The sequence below is a fragment of the Globicephala melas genome, chromosome 10, assembly GCF_963455315.2.
Source record: "Globicephala melas chromosome 10, mGloMel1.2, whole genome shotgun sequence".
Lineage (NCBI taxonomy): Eukaryota > Metazoa > Chordata > Mammalia > Artiodactyla > Delphinidae > Globicephala > Globicephala melas.
Window position 1 is genome coordinate 13,567,140 of NC_083323.1, and position 17,973 is coordinate 13,585,112.

General features: G+C 46.4%; 1 protein-coding gene across 1 annotated transcript in view; it reads left to right on the forward strand.

Annotated features, from left to right (window-relative positions):
* The window catches only part of LARGE1 (LARGE xylosyl- and glucuronyltransferase 1), a 587,346-nt gene that overhangs the window by 288,244 nt on the left and 281,129 nt on the right, over positions 1-17,973 (forward strand). The window contains 1 exon segment of the mRNA XM_060305895.1: positions 3,843-3,925. Within this exon segment, the coding sequence (XP_060161878.1) occupies positions 3,843-3,925 (83 nt within the window).

Consider the following 17,973-nt stretch of genomic DNA (forward strand, 5'->3'; position numbering starts at 1 on the left):
TGGTCCCTGTGTCTGAGAATTTTGTATAGAGCCGTAAAATTTTGTTTTCAGTAAAAATTTTTTTTTTTTGGCCGTGCCACACGGCTTGTGGGATCTTAGTTCCCTGACCAGGGATCAAACCCCGGCCCCGGCAGTGAAAACACTGAGTCCTAACCGCTGGACTGCCAGGGAATTCCAGAGTGCCTTAAAACTTCTAACTACAATTTATCCATTCTCAAGTTGCTCTCCTGCCTTGTTTTATTTTAGATATGTCGGTGATATATCTGTGGGTGCTCCAAAATCATCTGTGGTTCCCTTCCAGCCACCAGGACAAATGGGGTGCTGAGGGAGGATCACTGGAATTTGGTCTGGTCTTGGCAGGAAACGGGGATGCTCACAAAAGAGGTGGAGAGGGTTTAATGCAGGGTTAAGGGGAACCAGCGAGGGTGGTACAGCTCCCACGAGGGAGTCACTGCGACCCCTGGGCCCGAGAGGTGCAGGCAGGAGGCCCTGTGGAACCCAGCAAGAAGTGGACATAAAGAGGGGGGCCTTTGGACTCCCGCTGGGGTCTCCCATTGACCAAACTCAACCAGGAAGCAGAAGCAGGAGGAACCCAGTTAATTTGGTCCAAAAAAATCAGGCTCTTGGGGCACAGAGCTGGTTGGAGAAGCTCAGAGAGTGAGCCTAGAGGAGCAAAGAAGAGCATCGTCACGCTACCTGCAGACTTTTTGACCCATAAAGGCAAGTATGACACCTACCAAGTATAGGGCAGAAGTGGACCAGTGGTCACAGAATGTGACGTTTAGACCCTTCCCTTTGGGAGTCGGAATGTCCATGTATCTGTGACCATCTTTAAGCCACCACATGGAGAAACATGAAAACCTGGACTTCATAGCTTCAGACCAGAAAGTTCTCATGGTAGGACCATGTGTGCACCCCTGCTCTTTCAAGGAACCTTCATCCCTGTTCCCGGACTGTCTCCGCTCCTACCCCAAGCCCTGCCTCACTCCTGCCGTTCGCTTCTGCACCCACAAAATTTGAGACCACCCCGAACTCTTCCCAGCGCGTGTTCGTGACACTCCAATTTTCTGCTTTCCTGGGTAGCAGCGCTCTGCCGCAGCGGCTCCCGAGGATGAATTTATTCATGGTGGCAGGTGTACTGGATGAAACTAAAGAGATTGGAAAATTATGTAAAATGTTTGAGAATGTGCACGCTCGTGCTTACATTTAATGGGCCCATTTGAAAACGTCCCTGAACCCTGAAGCCAAGACAGAGTTTGACATCTCGAGGAGGCCAGGTGTTTAAATATTTGCAATTCCAAAGAGCCTGATTCAGCATGCTTTTACCATTCTCATCCCCGCCCTGCTTATGTCTCCTCTGTGCAGGCGTTTCCCTATCCGTTTCCTTCATGATTTAAACTGTGACAGTTGCATCCACATTACAGGCTTTGATTCCGAGTCTTTTGGAGATATTATCCGGAGATAAGCGGGGCTGTCATCATTTTACAGGTGGAGAAGTTGAGACGTGCAGAAATGAGTTTGAGAAAGGTGGCTTTGGTGCCCCGTGAGATCTTAGCCCCTCCCAGCCCCTCCCCATCCCGAAAACCTGGACCTTTTGCACAGCATCATTGTCTCGGTGGCCTCCTGTGCATTGTAGGGTGTTGAACGGCATCCCTGACCGCCACCCACCGGATGCCAGTAGCCCTGCACACCCCCAGGAGTGACAACCAAAAATGAGTCCAGACGTGGACGCCCGTTCTGGGGGAGGCAGAGGGGAGTAAATTAGCCCCTGTTGAGAACTACGGCCTCCCAGCAGGGTATTTTAAGATCTTGGGCATAGGAGATTGTTAATTGGTCTGAGATGGTGCCGGGGCACAGGGTGTATTTTTTAAATCTTTTGTGTGTTGCTGAGGTACCACCAGCAGGGTGAAGAATCTCTTTTGCAGAATTCAAATCCCATCTCTCAGCCTGTTTCTTGATCTATAATACTGAAATAGTAACACTGTACTTGCCTTGTACAACTAAATCTGGCAATCTGTGTGCTAAGTACAGTACCTGGAATGTAATAATTTGCTCAATAAATATTAGCTCTTAGTGTGGTGATTATTCGTCTCCTTTATCTTCCCTTGTCCTCCTTCTTGATCCCCAGGTATAAGTCTGGAGGAGGGACCCTGTAGCCCTGATCCAGGAGTCTGGGTTTGTGTATTGAGTGTGGGGTTGAACATGTCAGGGAGCCAAGGGCACAGAAGATGGGTCAGACAGGGTAGGGCCTGGTACACAGGGCGGAATGGGGTTCTTCAGGACGGGGAGAGGGGCAGGTGCAGGGGTGAGAGGCTCTGAGAATCCCACAGCTGCGGGTGAACCCGTGATTTCAGGATTTCTCGCAATGAGGATCTGGGTGACGCTGGGGTTCCGCTCCTGGCATTGAGAGTGGGTGGCCAAGGTGCAGTGAAGCTCACTGGAGTTGAAGCGGTCTTGGAAGTGCATTCCAGGCTCTTGGCTGGTTTATCCTTGAGGTGGTTAAACTTCCCTTGGTGATGTCAGGAGGCACGGTGCTGAAGGTAGGTCTGGGGAAGCCCGTGTGGCAGTGACCAGGACGTCAGAACTGCACTGCAGTTGGAAGTGGCTCATGAGGATAGCAGAGAGTCTGGGAGCCGTGCCCTGGGAGGAAGGGCCATGTGTGTGGTTCTGAAAACAAAGAGGCACCTATCAAGACCTCTCCCTCGAATTTCAGTATTGGACGCCCTGGGGAACATATTGGTTCTGCAGTACTCCCAGGACAGAGCAGGGCTGGAGTGGGTGTTAGTAGGCAGGTTTCAATTCGAGGGAGGCTGTGCTTTGGTAAAAGGACAACATGGAGAGGCAGGAACGCCCCGTTTCTTTCAGCTGTTCTGAGAGAGGCTGGGCAACTTCCTAAAGGGGATGCCCTAGGGCAGTACTTTCCAATCTTTGTCAGTGTGGCTCAAACAGAGGATGATAATTGTGTAGTACAAGGAGGTGAATAGGAAAAATTGCTGGCAGCAGAGGGCAGCCAAGCCTGAGGGGTAGACCCGCCTGGTAGCCTGGAGATCTCACTTGAAGAGATGAGTGTCTTCATCGCCTGTCATTCATTTCACGGCACACCAAGGTGCCAAGTCACCCCGTTTGGGAAGCTTAGCTCTTGAGGACGTTTTTGTCATGAGTGGACTGCAGTGTGCTGTATTTCTGCACGTGGCATAGTTCCCTTCCGTGACATCCTGCAGGATACGTGTCATGCCCCTCGTGTTACAGCGATTGGTTAATGGACAGACTGGGGCCCATGCTCTCGAGTGCTTGGATGAGATGACCCATCCTCGTCCCATTGATTCTGCCAGTCTTCAGTTCCTTGAATGGCATCCCAGCTGGGGCCCATAGGTGTTTGTTGGTCCCTTTGCTCTGTTATCAGGTTACCCCTGACCTGAGACATCTCGTGAGAACGTTTCCCAAACTCTGAGCCACCACGTCTCTGTCTGAGATCCCCGATTGTCAGGTCATCCTTTCAGGGCCTATTACTTTCTCTTCTCTTGTTACCAGTTGTCACGGTCTGCAGACATGGGGGCACGGGACTCACTGTTTACCTATTCAAGCCAGTTGCCATTTCTCTCATCCCCAAAATGTAATTGAAAAGAGCCTTAATGGTTTCCAAATGATGATAGCTCCATAAACCGATTAAAAAGGCCTTCATGAAACTGTCTCGAGTTATTCTTCACAGCTGCCGCCAATGCTTTTTGTGTCCCAATGATCCCAGCAAGAAATAAGGGCACTTTTTCGTGCGGTCCAGAGCGCCAGCAAAGTCAGTCCTCTTCCTCCATCTAACTGCTCCCCCTGCTTTCTTTGCTTCCCAGACAATCCACGTTGCCATTGTCTGTGCCGGATACAACGCCAGCCGGGATGTTGTCACCTTGGTGAAGTCTGTCCTGTTTCACAGGTAAGCGTGACTGTTGTCCTCTGCGGGCTCACGTGTGTAGCTGTCAGCCTGTGCCTTTCCTCCAGGAAGGGTTAAATAAAAGCAACATTTCTCATCAATCTTTTAAGCTGCCATGAAAATGTAATTATTGTCTGAAACCCCGGGGAGATTATCATGTTAATAATGTTTAACAGCAGTGATGAGGGGCCCTCTCGCAATGTTTAGAATTGTAGCTCTTAGACCTTAAGGGACCTTCAAAGACACTCCAGATTTGCTACTTCAGTTTCTTCATTGCCTTCCCCTACCTGACACTCACCATACCTCCATTTACACTTCCCTGTTGACAAGTTGTGTTATGGACTGAATTGTGTCCCCCTAAATTTTATCTGTTTGAATCCTAAACTCCAGGGCGTCAGAATGTGATTGTATTTGGAGATAGGGCCTTTCAAGAGGTAATTAAGTTAAAATGAGATCATATAGGTAGGCCCTAATCCAGTATGACTGAGGTTTTTATAAGAAGAGAAGATGAGGACAGCGGGACAGCCATTTGCAAGCCAAGGGGAGAAACCTTAGAAGAAACCAACCCTGCTGACACCTTGATTTTGGACTCCTAACCTTCAGAACGAGAGAAAATAAATTCCAGTTGTTTAAGGCACACAAGTTCGTGGCATTTTGTTATGGCAGTTCTAGCAAGCTAATACAGGATGCTTATTCTATTCCAGTGTAGCCCATCCCACCTCCGGGTGTTTCTGACCATTAGACAGTCTTGCCTTATATCAAACTGAACTTTTCCAACTGGTAGATTGTGTGATGAAGTCCATTGGTGCTAGTGCATCACCGTGGAGACAGTCATACAAAGGATGGATTCCTCTTCCACCTGGAAATGACAGTCCCTCCTGAGTCCTCTGTTCTCCAAGTTAAACTCCGGCCATTTGCTTTCATAATGCTTTTTCATGGCACTTTTCTTCTGTCCCCTCACTATTTTGATTGATATCTAGTTATGTTCAGAGTGTATCCAGAATTGGGCCTACAGCTCCAGCCAGTGTCCTTGGGCTCTGCTCTAACTTGCTTTCTTACCAAGGGTTTGGACGAAGCTCACCCGTAGCTGCAGTAAACAGCATGGAAATGTATCAGATAACCACGGCAGGATGCAGAAGGGTCTTAGCAGTAGGAACAGTCATGAAAAGCTCCCACAGTTTAATTGAACAGCGATCCATGTAAAGGTTTACACCCAGATCTGTCAACAGCATAAATGGAGGTGAGAGAGTTGGTGGACACCCAAGACATACCCACCCTGCAGGAAAGTGGGATTCATCTTGTGTCCTCTTCCTCTCTCAGTCCCCCAACCAGCCCATCTATCACTGATGCCTTGAGGTCCTCCTTCCTAAGTAATTTTTCATTTCCACCCCTTCCCCTCCATCCCCACTGTGAGTGTCATAGTTCATGTCTACATGTACTCTCAGCTGTGCTTTCTGTCTCCCTGACCTATCCTCCCTAATGTCAGAATGATATTTCAGGCATGCAAATCTGATTTCCTAAAACCTTTCCTTAGCTTCTCCTTGTCGAGGGAAGAGAATTGAATCTCTTTACTGTGGCACACAGACCATCCGGGATGTGATGTCATTCTCAGCAGTGTTCTCTTTCTCCTCGCCGTTTTTTCACGCTCCAGTAGCACTGATGTGCTGGTAGGTCCCCACCCTCTCCAAGGTGCGCCCTACCTATTGTTTTCCTCTTGCTGCTCTCTCTGCCCATTTCTCCCCTCCCCCTGCCTCTCCCTGCCACCCCAGTCTGGCAAACTCCTTTTATCCTTGAAGCCTTTGTGTAGGTATCATTTCTAACCGGAAGCCTGGGTCGGGGCTCCCCTTCTACCAGCCCATAATACCCTGTGTATCTTTCTATCATTATATTTATTACATTGTAATTTATTTATATATTCATGTTATATCTCCTGTAGTAGAATCTGGGGCTTCTGGAGACAGACACCGTGCCTTATTTTTCCTGTTTTCCCAGTATCTCAGCAGAGTACTTAACATGTATTATATGCTCAGTAAGTGTTGACTTGTTTAATAAGTGAACCTAGGAGACTGCATTAATAGATAACCTGAAGAGTGTTAATTCAACCAGTTACTTACTAGCCCAGATTTAGTTTGACTTCACATTCCAGCCGCCGTGTAGCTCAGTGATGTTCAGCACATCATCTCGTTCTTGAGACTTCAGTTTGTATATCGGTTAGCTTTTGCTAGGAATCAGTTCACCCCAAAACTGACTTGGTTGAAAACAACACTTCTTAGCTCAGCTGTTTGTACTGAACTCCCGTGGCTGGTTCTTGCAGGGCCCCCAGCCTTCCTGCAGTCAGCTGGCAGGTTAGCAAAACATCAGGTTCACTGCCTCCTAGAGCAGGGAGAGGTGAACAACCGACAAATACATTACGGGATCAGTTACTGCTAGGGGTGCTCAGGTCCTCCTTGTAGCTCTGTCCGGCTGCCACTGTGATTTCAGTTGTACATCTGAGGAGGAGGTGGGAACGCCGAACGAAGAGGGGCCCTTTCCCAACACCACGGCTTCTGTGCACCTTGGGGACTCACGGTTCTGCAGCCTCCATCTGCCCCTTGAAACCAGGCATTCTGTAGGCTACGCATGGAATCAGATGAGTGGTTCTCAGCCTTTATGTGTTTATTCCTTGTCTCCACTAAAGACCTCGGGTCCCTCCCTGATTGAAAGGAAAAAGCCCACTCTTTAGAGAAGAGTGTTTGCACGATTCCAGGTCATCGCGCTCTTTCTCAATTATGGCACCTTTAAGGTCATAAAACCTAAATAATTCCAATAGTTGTTGAAATCGTAAGAATCCTGTTGAGTATAAACTTTTACTTCTACAGTAGCTGAAGCACAAAGATGTTAAATTTAAAAATAGCAGTAGGGGGCTTCCCTGGTGGCGCAGTGGTTAAGAATCCGCCTGCCAATGCAGCGGACACGGGTTCGAGCCCTGGACCGGGAAGATCCCACATGCCGCGGAGCAACTAAGCCCGTGCGCCGCAACTACTGAGCCCACGTGCCACAACTACGGCAGCCCGCGCTCCGCAAAAAGAGAAGCCACTGCAATGAGAAGCCCGCGCACCGCAACCAGAGAAAGCCTGTGCACAGCAACGAAGACCCAACGCAGCCGAAAATAAATAAATAAAATAATAAATAAATTTAAAAACATAGCAGTAGTTTTATTATCAGCTGCTGATGGCATGCCATACTTTCATGGAGGCATGGGGACTTGAGAAGAAAGTAAATTCTCAGTATGTGGTATGAACATTCTACACCCCACATCAGTGACTGCTTGATCCCTTTGGACCGAATAGCCAATTAAGTCCCTCCCATCCTTGAAATTCTACAGATGAGAATTATTCTGTGAATTGATATGCTGGTGACAATGATTTGAGATATCAAGACAAAAGGACCTTTGAAAGACATTCAGCTCAGAAAGTCCAGCTATAAATAGCTTCATTGTTTCCAAAGCACACTGTGAGGATTAACTAGTACTTGATTATAAAATACTTTGACAAACGGAGTACCTTCCTAATGTTAATAATATAGTGGTTCAGTATGCTTCTTTTGGCTTTCACTGTTAATTACAGTAATTAGATTTATTTTCCAGACAAGATTTTTAGCAAAATTTCATGTAAGGTTTGCTTCGTCACATCAAATCAATTTTGCTTCTGCAGCATGCTTAGTGACAGTGGGCGCACTATATTTTAAAAGATAGTAAAAGTATTATGGGCACTCTTATATGCTGATGCTTGCACTAAAAAATTGCTATAACCTTTTAGAAAGAGAGTTCATAGTATTATGACCAAGACATTTACCCTATGACTGCTTTAGGGAGTCTGTCTTAAAAGGATAATCCTAATTACAGAAAAAAGTTTTTGCAAAATATTGCTTACAATCATAAAAATTCAAATAACACTTAAACAATAAGTCTAAATAATGGAATGTCCTCTTATAGTAAACCATATTCTTAGTTGGTTGTAAAAAGTATGTCATAACATGGACAAGTGATATTTTATGATATAAGGTGAGTGACAACACAGTTCAAAAACTCATGCGTAGGGCTTCCCTGGTGGCGCAGTGGTTGAGAGTCCGCCTGCCAATGCAGGGGACACGGGTTCATGCCCCGGTCCGGGAAGATCCCACATGCCACGGAGCAGCTGGGTCCGTGAGCCATGGCCGCTGAGCCTGTGCGTCCGGAGCCTGTGCTCCGCAACAAGAGAGGCCACAACAGTGAGAGGTCCGCGTACTGCAAAAAAAAAAAAGAAAACACAACACACAAAAAAAACTCATGCATAACATCGTCCCACTATATAAATACATTCACACATGTGTGGCATGCATACAGATACACATATACATGGTTGGAATACTACAGGGAGTGAAAGAATAGCAAAACATACATGAAAAATGGAATTCTTGTATATTGTGTCTGGGGTGGTAGAAATACAGATGATCTTGGTTTTGTTTTCTCTTTATATATATTTTTGGTCATCTTACTCTGTACCCTCTATGATGAAGAAAAAAGGAGGATGAGAAAAATAAATACAAAATAAATGTGAGCAAAGGTTTACCTAGTAGAAAATAACACAGTATGTGTCTGTGTCACCTAGATGGGAGACTTTAAAGAAAAGTTCGGGGGATGCCTGTAACTCCAATCCCAGTTGCAGATAAACCGGGAAGTATAGCTGCTCTTCAAGGAAACCGAGCTTTTAGTAAGCAGAGGAAAAAGTATATATATTCACTTAGTCACTAAGTGCTTACCTCCTGGGCAGGAAGGTGGACCAGCTTGTAAACATTTAATATTCGTTTGCTGGGGTGATCTACTTAACTGTTACTCCACAGCCCTGTTGGCAGGAAGAAGCTGGGTGATTTGCCTTACTTTACATGTCAAACAGCTGGGGTGTGTGTGTGTGTGCGCGCGCACACACCCGTCCTTTTTTTTTTTTTTTAGCTTTACTTGTGCCCCTCAAGAACAGAGAGGATAAAACAGCATCTTCGTGACCAGTGTCTGCCTCTAATTGTCTTATTGCTTATTCAGGCTTAAACTTGTTATAGAAGCAGTTTCCAGATTTTGAAGGGAGGAACCTAGGATTTAAGTAAAGGAAACCAGAAGTAGGTTCTGATTCTGGACTTTCCATCTATGAGCTGGTGAACCAGCAGGTCACTGTACTTCTTGGAGCTCTGCCTTGCCCCCCAGCCTCTCATAGAGCCCTGTTGTGAATATCAAAAGAGGTAATCGACGTGAAACATTTATGTCTTTTATTTATTTTACAAATAGGAAGGTAGTTCTCATTCTACATCAGGATGTGTTCTGAGTGTTTTTCAGATATGAATGCATTGAATGTTCATGTAGTTTCAGGGTGTGGTTACTGGTATCCCCATTTTATAGATGATGAAACTGAGGATCCATATGTGAAGTCAAGGCTCAGGGTCACAGAGAGGAGGGGCAGGGCCGGGGTTGGACCCAGTCAGTCTGGCTTCAGAGTCTGAGCTCTTGAAAAGTTACCATTTTGAGTATCATTTTCTTATTTTTATTTTCATTCATCATTTTGGGTGACCATGTAGACATTATTATTACTCCTGTGGTTTCCATTATCATCCTCATTCCCCCCCAGGTATGTATTTTTGAGGTGATAAGTATAGATAGTGGTTTTAAAGGCCTGGACATTAGTGTTCTAGTAAGACTTAAGAAAATCGCATGGAGGAAAGAGGAGAAAGTGGTAACTGTGTGAGGCAGTGGGTGTGTTCATTAGCTTGATTGCGATGATGATTTCACAATTATACATGTATAAAAATATCACCTTTAATGTTTTCAAAGTATTTAATGTCCACCTTAAATATATACAATTTTTATTTGTCAATTTTACCTCGCTAAAGTTCAGGGAGAAAAACAGCAAGGACATGTAGAACCTGTGAACAGGTAAAAGATCTTTGCTATTTAGTCACGCATGTATATGTAAATCCAAAAAAATTAATTCGTATAGTTCAGATGCCAAGGATAGGTCATTGTATTTGACCTTCATCCCAACCCTGTACAGTGGATGCCGTTACTCCCACAAATGGATGAGGAAACGGAGGCTCAGAGAGGTTAAATAGCTTGATCAAGGTCACAGGTGAATAAGTGATGCTCCTGGGTCTCTAGCCTTGGCTCCGGCCAACCCTGGAATCCATGCTGCTTTTACGACACCATGAGGCCTTTGATTTGCTCTGTTCTTCTCCCCTGGAGAGCTTTTCTGACATGAATACTGACTTGTCCTCGATTCTTCCCACATTATCAAGGCCACTTGTCCTCCCCCAATGCAAGAACTCACACTGAAAAACCCTCATTCTGGCTGCTATGGTTTTCTGCAGTGAGTTCCATTTACATCTCTCAGTGTAACAGATTCACTGAGCCTTCGAGTTGCTGTCACAGGCTCTTTCTTTTTCTAAAACTGCAATTCCATTGTAACCTTAATAATTAAGGATTATTTCAACTCAGCTGTCCTTGTACATTTTAATCAAAAACAGACCTTGGATTGCCTTACAGGGGCTGTGGCACATTCCTGACAAAATAAGAAAGGAAAAGCAGGGAGGAAGCTAGGGTTTAATCATCTTTGCCTCTTTGTATTACCATATTTATTGCTTCCCAGCCTGGAACAGGGGAGCAGTTAAGGAAACCAGAGGCAGCAGGAGCATTGCTCATTATGAGCAAAGTCTGCAGACTGTGCTGAAGATGAAGCATGCACTTGCTCCCTTCTTTGTTAAAAAAGTGTGATCTGGTCTGAATTAGAACAGACCTAGTGTCTGTGTTGCTTGAACCCAGCCAAGTGGACCCCATTGTATTTGAAGATGTGTACTCAAGCTTGCCTGTTCAGGTAGAAGCCTTTTCTCATGGGCTTAAAGCAGTGCTCCCAAAATGCATATGTAACTGGTGGACTGGTATAAAAGACTATTTCGGATGTTATCTAGATGTAAAATTAAATAACATTGAATCATATATTAAGAAAATTATTCCTTTTGTGATTCTTCTGAATGAGTTCTTACTGTCTTCAGTTTATGAAACTCGTTTTGGCGTAAATATGTTCTTAACATCTGTCTAACTCTTGCTAATTTACCTCTGGACAACAGAGAGTAGGATGGAGGCTCATCACCTCTGGCTGATTTGGGGAATTGGAGGCCTCTATCTTTAAAACATTTTTACCTTCCTGAGTTAGGAGCCAATTGCAAAATAAGGCTCAGAAGTTACACCTGGAGAATGAAATATCACCTCTGCTGCTGTTAGTCCTGAATTGTGGGATGTTCTTTCAATTGTGAGTTCTTTTTTGGCCTCATGAATTGGGTTTACTTACAGTCTGAGCCAACCGGGACAACTGCAGGCCTTCCCCACCTGGGCAAATGACTTACTGTACAACACAGTTCCCCAGGAAAGAAGCCCAGAGACAGCTGAACAGACCAGGCCTCAATCCCTCTCCCAAACTCATAGGTCAGACCATCACTCCACATCTCAGGCCAGTAAGTAAGCATTGGGATGTAAATCACATACCATGAAATTCACTCTTGAAAAGTGGTTTTTAGTACAGTTAGAGTTATGCAGCTGTCACCACTATCTAACATGAGACCGTTTTCTTCATCTTGTAAAGAAACACCCATATGTATTAGTAGTCACTCCCCATTTCCCCCTCCCTCCATCCCCTGGCAACCACTAGTCTACTTTCTGTTTTTATGGATGTGTTTATTCTGGACATTTCATATCAACAGGATCATGTACTCTCTGGTCTTTTGTGACTGGCTTCTTCTTACGTAGCATAATGTTTTCAAGGTTCATCCATGTTGTAGCACGTGTCCGTACTTCATTCCTTTTTCTTGCCTAGTAATATTCCATTGTATGCATGTACTACATTTTGTTTATTCGTCAGTTGGTGGCATTTGCGTTGTTTCTACTTTTTGACTATTATGAATAATGTAACTCTGGATGTTCGTGTTCAGGCTTTTGTGTGAATATATGTTTTCATACTTTTTCATATATAACGAGGAATGGAATTGCTGGATAACTCAGCAAATGGTAACTTTGCTCAATTTTCTGAGAAACTGCAAAACAGTTTTCCAAAGCAGCTACAGTCATTTTAGAATTCCGCAAGTAACAAATGAGAGTTCCAGTATCTCCGTATCTTTACCAACGCTTGTTATCATCTGTCTCTTTATTTTAGCCATTACTGGGTGGGAAGTGGTGTCTGAGTTTTGATTTGCATTTCCCTAGTGACTAATGATGTTGAGCGTCATTTCCTGTGCTTATTGGCATTTGTACATCTTCTCCAAGAAATGACCATTCAGATCCTTTGCTCCGTTTTTAACCTGCTAACTTGTCTTTGTCTTGAATTGTAAAAGATCTTTACACATTCTTGGTTTTAAGTCCCTTATCAGACATATGCTTTGCAGATATTTTCTCCCATTCTGGGGCTGTCTTTTTCACTCTCTTGATGGTGTTTTCTGAAGCACAAAAGTTTTTAATTTTGAAGACCAGTTTATCTGTTTTTCTTTTGTTGTTTGAGCTTTAGATGTCATATCTAAGAGACCATCACCTAACCCCAAATTAAAAGATTTACTCTCACATTTTCTTTTAAGTGCCTCTACACCTAATTTCCAGGTAATTGTGTCCACTCTGAGGGAATTTGGTTCTCTTTGGTAATTATTCATTTGTCTGTTCATTCATTCTTTCAATAAACAATCACTGGATGATTATATCTACAAGGAACTGTTAAAAATCTGAGGAAAAGATCATCAACAAAATGTAGCTTCCAGGGCCGAGACTCCATCTAACAGGGAACAGTTGCAAAGATCTAAGTTTTGAGCTCTGATATCAGTGGGAGGCACTAAGAAAGGGCATCTGACTCTGTGGAGTGGCTTCCTTGGAGCCGTGGCGTCTAAATTGAGAACAGAAGGCTGGAAGCAGGAAGTGCGGCAACGTGTAGGCGGTTGTGGAAGCCACGACAGCGTGAACACAGCCTGTGGGAGAACGTGGCCAAGTCCTGGACCTGACTCACGGCCAGCCACTTTCTAGGCACTGGGGTTGTAGAGGGGGTTAACGAGAGAGTAGGTGCTTTGTGAAACGAGAGAATCTCTACCCTAGACAGCTCACATTCTAGTGGAGGGTGGAGATAGACCTGCCGATGAAGATGGAGATTTCTAATACTAGTCAGTGCTAGACAGAAACCAAACAGGGCAGTGGGGTGGGGAGTGATGGGGAGGGAGAGGGACATTTTGGGTAGAGTAGCCATGTAGGGCTTCCTTGAAGAGGTGACACTTCGGTTTCTTCTTGAAGGAGGGAGAAGAGGTGGCCACATGCAGGTCTGCGGAGGACAGTGGCTGGAGTGCAGGAGGGAGTGGGGAGGCGTGAGCATGGACAGGGGGACAGGGGGAGCTCATTGAAGGTCCGGTTAGCTCCAGGCGCAAGGCTGTATGGTGAGCAGGGGATCATGTGATCATTTTAGAGAGTTCAGGGCTGACAGGATGGACGAGCTATTGGAGGGAGCAAGCTCAGAGATCAGGGAGAGAAGGGGTGAATATATTCATAAGATGTTCCTGAAGGTTAGTTGGGGTAATAATAGCTAATATTTATGAAGTCCTTACTGCCTGGGAGTCACCCTTCTAAGTTCTTTATATATTTTAACTCAGTTCATCAGACAGTAACTATGAGGTAGGAGCCATCAACATCAACCCCATTTTACAGATTTGGAAACTGAGACTAAGATTAAAAAGCTCACTCAGGGTCACATCATTTGTGACAGGACCTAGATAAGAAGCAGCCAGGCGGTTTGGCTTCAAAGCCCCAACCATGAGACTAACGCTGCCTCTGGGGACTTGCGGTTGACTGGGCGTGTGGGACGTGGGCGGGGAAGGAGCCCAGGTGACAGCCCCATTTCTAGCTTTTGAGTGTGGGTGAATGGTGCACCGTTCACTCAGGCAGGGAATTCAGGAGGACAGACATGTGTAAGGGGCCAAGAGAGGACAACACGAGCCCCTATTTAATATGCCAGGCACTGTTCCAGGGGGTGGGATACACCAGTGAATGACCAACCAGGTCCCTGTCCCCATGGAGCTGACATTCTTTGTTTGTTAGGAGGGTTGTAATTGGGTCGTCTTGATTCCAAGGGGCCCATGGGATATGAAGTGGGACCATCTGGTTGGCAGCCGGATTCAGAAGTTAAAGCTCAAGGGTGACATTCTGGCTTACACAGGAGCTCTATGAAAAGTGGTCTGGGCCATGCTTTCAGGTGCTTTCCTCGTGGCCGCTGGAGGTGCAGTTGACGGGACCCACATCCTTGTGATGGTTCCCAAGGTGGAGCATTATTAGCAGAGCCCCTCCAGGTGTTCCTCCTCCCCACGAGGAGACATGAGCTACTGCTGGCTAGACCGCATTGGATTACTGAGGGGGTCAGCGAACTGTCAGGGTCCTGGTGGTCCCCTGAGCTGGGGACTGTGTGTCCTCAGATTAAGCGTTTTCTTAGTTGTCTAATGAGGGAAGCTGATGAGGCTCACTGACCCCTTTGACCATGCAAACACCTAGTTTAGCCCTAAAGAGGAGCCCCGTGGCTTTCTGGAGTTACACTCCCTTCTGGAGAGATGCTTTAAATAGACCAGAGGAAGAATGCAGGAGAGGGGGAAAGCCTCATACAAATGCTTGCACCGGGGCTTCCCTGGCGGCGCAGTGGTTGAGAGTCCGCCTGCCAATGCGGGGGACACGGGTGCGTGCCCCGGTCTGGGAAGATCCCACATGCCGCGGAGCGGCTGGGCCCGTGAGCCATGGCCGCTGAGCCTGCGCGTCAGGAGCCTGTGCTCCGCAACGGGAGAGGCCACAGCAGTGAGAGGCCCGCGTACTGCAAAAAAAAAAAAAAATGCTTGCACCGTCCTCTGAGAGCCTGTTCCTCTTACCCACGCTGGTTCATCTTCTGCTCGGTAACTAGATGAACCTCCTGAATTACAACTTCAATCTGCTGCCTGCTGAGCTCCCCAAACCTTGTCTGGCTGTCTTCTTGTTGTTAATACTGTCTCTCTCTTCTTTTTTTCCTCCCCATTCCAGGCATACACTAGGTGTTCAATAAACATTGTGTGATCCACTCAAAGAAGACTATTGTTCTTTCACTGACATACGGTGGACTTTCCCACCTCCGTTCCTTTCCTTATTCTGTTACCTCCTGCAGAATGCCTTCCTCTATCCTCCATCTTTTTGCATCCAGAGGTCCGGTTTACTTGCCACATCATCCATGGGCACTTCCTAGATTCCCCACTAGTGAGAAGTGGTCTCTCCCACCTTATACTCCAGTGGCATGTGTGTTCCTCCTTGTGGCACCGTCCTGTACAGTTGTGCAAGTTGTTCACTCTCCAGCTCCAGGAGTACCTTCATTCACCGTCCACGTCAGTGTCTTCAGGTGGCTCCCTGGGAGCTGTGCCGTTCCCAAACTTTGCGGCCGTGTGTGTAGCCCAGCGTTACAGCGCGACACCGGGGTTCTAACGTTTATGTGGTTATTAGTATTCTTTCTCTGTCTCTGCCAGATTGATTGCTGCCTGAAGAGAGGACTCTGAGCTCATTCATTGCCTAAATCCCTCTTCTGCCTTACTTGCTGCTTGATAGCTCTTTGTTGGGTGTTTATTCATTCAACTCATTTTTTGTCTGTGAATGGAAGAATTAATTGAAAATACTTTATTTGAAAAGTGATGCAAAAGCAGTGGAGAAAAGAACAGTTTCATAAGTTAGTGTCGGGAATAGTTGTCCTAGTCCGTTCAGGCAGCTATAACAAAATAGCACAAACGTGTGGCTCATAAACAAGAGACATGTATTTTTTTTCTCAGTTCTAGAGGCTGCGAAGTCCAAGGTCATGGCACCAGCATGGCCTGACTCTGGCTGGGGGCCAACTTCCTGATTACAGACTGAAGACTTCTCTCTGTGTTCTCATGTGGTCAAAAAAACAAGAGGGCCTCTTTTATAAGGGCACTAACCCCTTATAAGGAAGGAGGACTCTTCCCTAGTGACCTAAATATCTCCCAAAGGCCATACCTCCTGGTATCATCACCTTAGGGGTTATGAATTTGGGGTGGGAGGCAACGAACCTTCAGACCACACCAATTGTTAGCATATGTGGAAATATTCCACGCCAGGTGTTTGCTAAGTGCTTTATACACATCATGTAATTGTCACAATTACCCAGTGTCCTGCTGCTTACTTACCATTATTGTTTCTGAATTGAAAGGAAGAAATTGAGGCATAGAGAGCTGAAGTCACATGCTTTCGGTCACTCGGTCAGTCATTAATGCAGCCAGGGTTCTGACCCAGATGTCCTGGAGCAGAGCGCCGGCCCTGAACCGTTGATGCAAGCGTGCCATCAGCTGCTTTTACTTCTTATGGGAATGTGACCGGTGACAGGGAAGGAGGGGCGCTGGCTTTCGTCCCCTGTTGCACCAGTGTTTCTTGAGCACCCGTTACTTGCCGTGCTCTCTGCTGGGCACTGGGGGTGGCGATGAAAAGATGGTTCCTGTTCTCAGAGGCCTCGCGGTGCAGAGAAGGAGCCAGGTGTTTGAATTTGTATCACCCAGTGCTTCGCTGGAAGTGGTAGATTAGCTTTTCATTTGAGGTGCCCAGTTAGCAGGAGGGATGAAGATGGGCTCACAGAAGGCTTTGAGGAGGAGATGACTGACAAAGGGAGTTTGAAAGGAAGAACAGGTACTCAGGGACCTCCAAGTATCAGGGGAGTATCCCAGGGAGAAGGAACAGCCCAGACAAAGATACAGATGTGTGGAAAACGTGATGCGTTGGGGCAAATGTAGTATGTTGATCTGTTTGGTATTGTTACCCCATGTCTAAAATTAAGCCATCTCTCTACTGTGGATAAAAATGCAAGCTGACAGTTATACAGATTTATCTTCATTCATTCTTGATACGTAAGACTCTGGTCGCGGCTCGTGGGAGAGGGGGATGACTGTGCCAACACTGAGGGCTAAGGGGACCCTCTGACTTCCAGGTGGCTGTCTAGCTGTCTCTGGCTTAGCGTCCAGGTAAGTCAGTAGCCAGTGAACAAATACACCATCACTCCCTCATGCCACCAATCATCACCTAGGACTGCTGGCAGCATCTTATAGGGAAGCTACCTGTAGGGCTTCCAGGGAAGCTGTAAGGCAGGCGTGCCCCTTCCTTCTGAGTATAGACAGTTTAATGGGAGAGCTTGCAGTGTTCGCGCAGCGGGTGCCGTGGAGAAGTTCAGCAGTGCTGATCGCTCCTTTGGGTCATTTGTTCAGCTCAGCACCCTGAGCTCCTGCTATGTGTTTGGCAGGTTGGCCTTGGATAATAACTTTCTTCAGGTCTAGACTCATCTACCCAGTTCCACCTGGCTTTGCCACCCTCACCTGAAACTTGGTATACCCAGTCCCAAACCCATCATCTTCCCCCAGTGTGCCTTTCTTCTTGTAGCCCCTGTCCTGAACGAATCACCACCAGCCCAGGAGCCCCAGTGTCTTCCTCTTCCTTTCCATTTCCCCCATATCTAAGATCTCTTCTCCTGAAATTCCTCTAGATTCCACTTCGCTGTTGCTCTTCCCCAGATACTAAGTCGGATTCTTGTTTCACATTCACCTAATCTCCTAAGTGAGGCATACACCTCTGTTCCCCTTAGCTGCCCACTATCCATCACCTATCCCACTCTTCATTTCGTTTATTGAACTCCTACTGCATCCCAGGCACTGAGTTCGATCGTGGGGCTCTCCATTTCAACACAACTGGCACCATCCTTTACTCCCCTGAGCTCTCGGTCGAGGGGGCATGCAGACCAGTAAACAGGCAACCACAGCCTAAGGATGGGCACAGATGCTGAGCTGACTGTGCATTAGGAAGGGCCCCTGACTTAGTCATGGGTCGTCAGGGAAGGATTCTAAAAGCAAATGATGGCAGACCTCAGAAGTGAAGGCTGGGTGAGAGAGAACCAAATGCTGAATGGGGGCTGTGGAGGCAGGGGCGGGGGGAGGAGGAGGAAGAAGGAGAGGATGAGACCGTGAGAGCAGGGATGGTG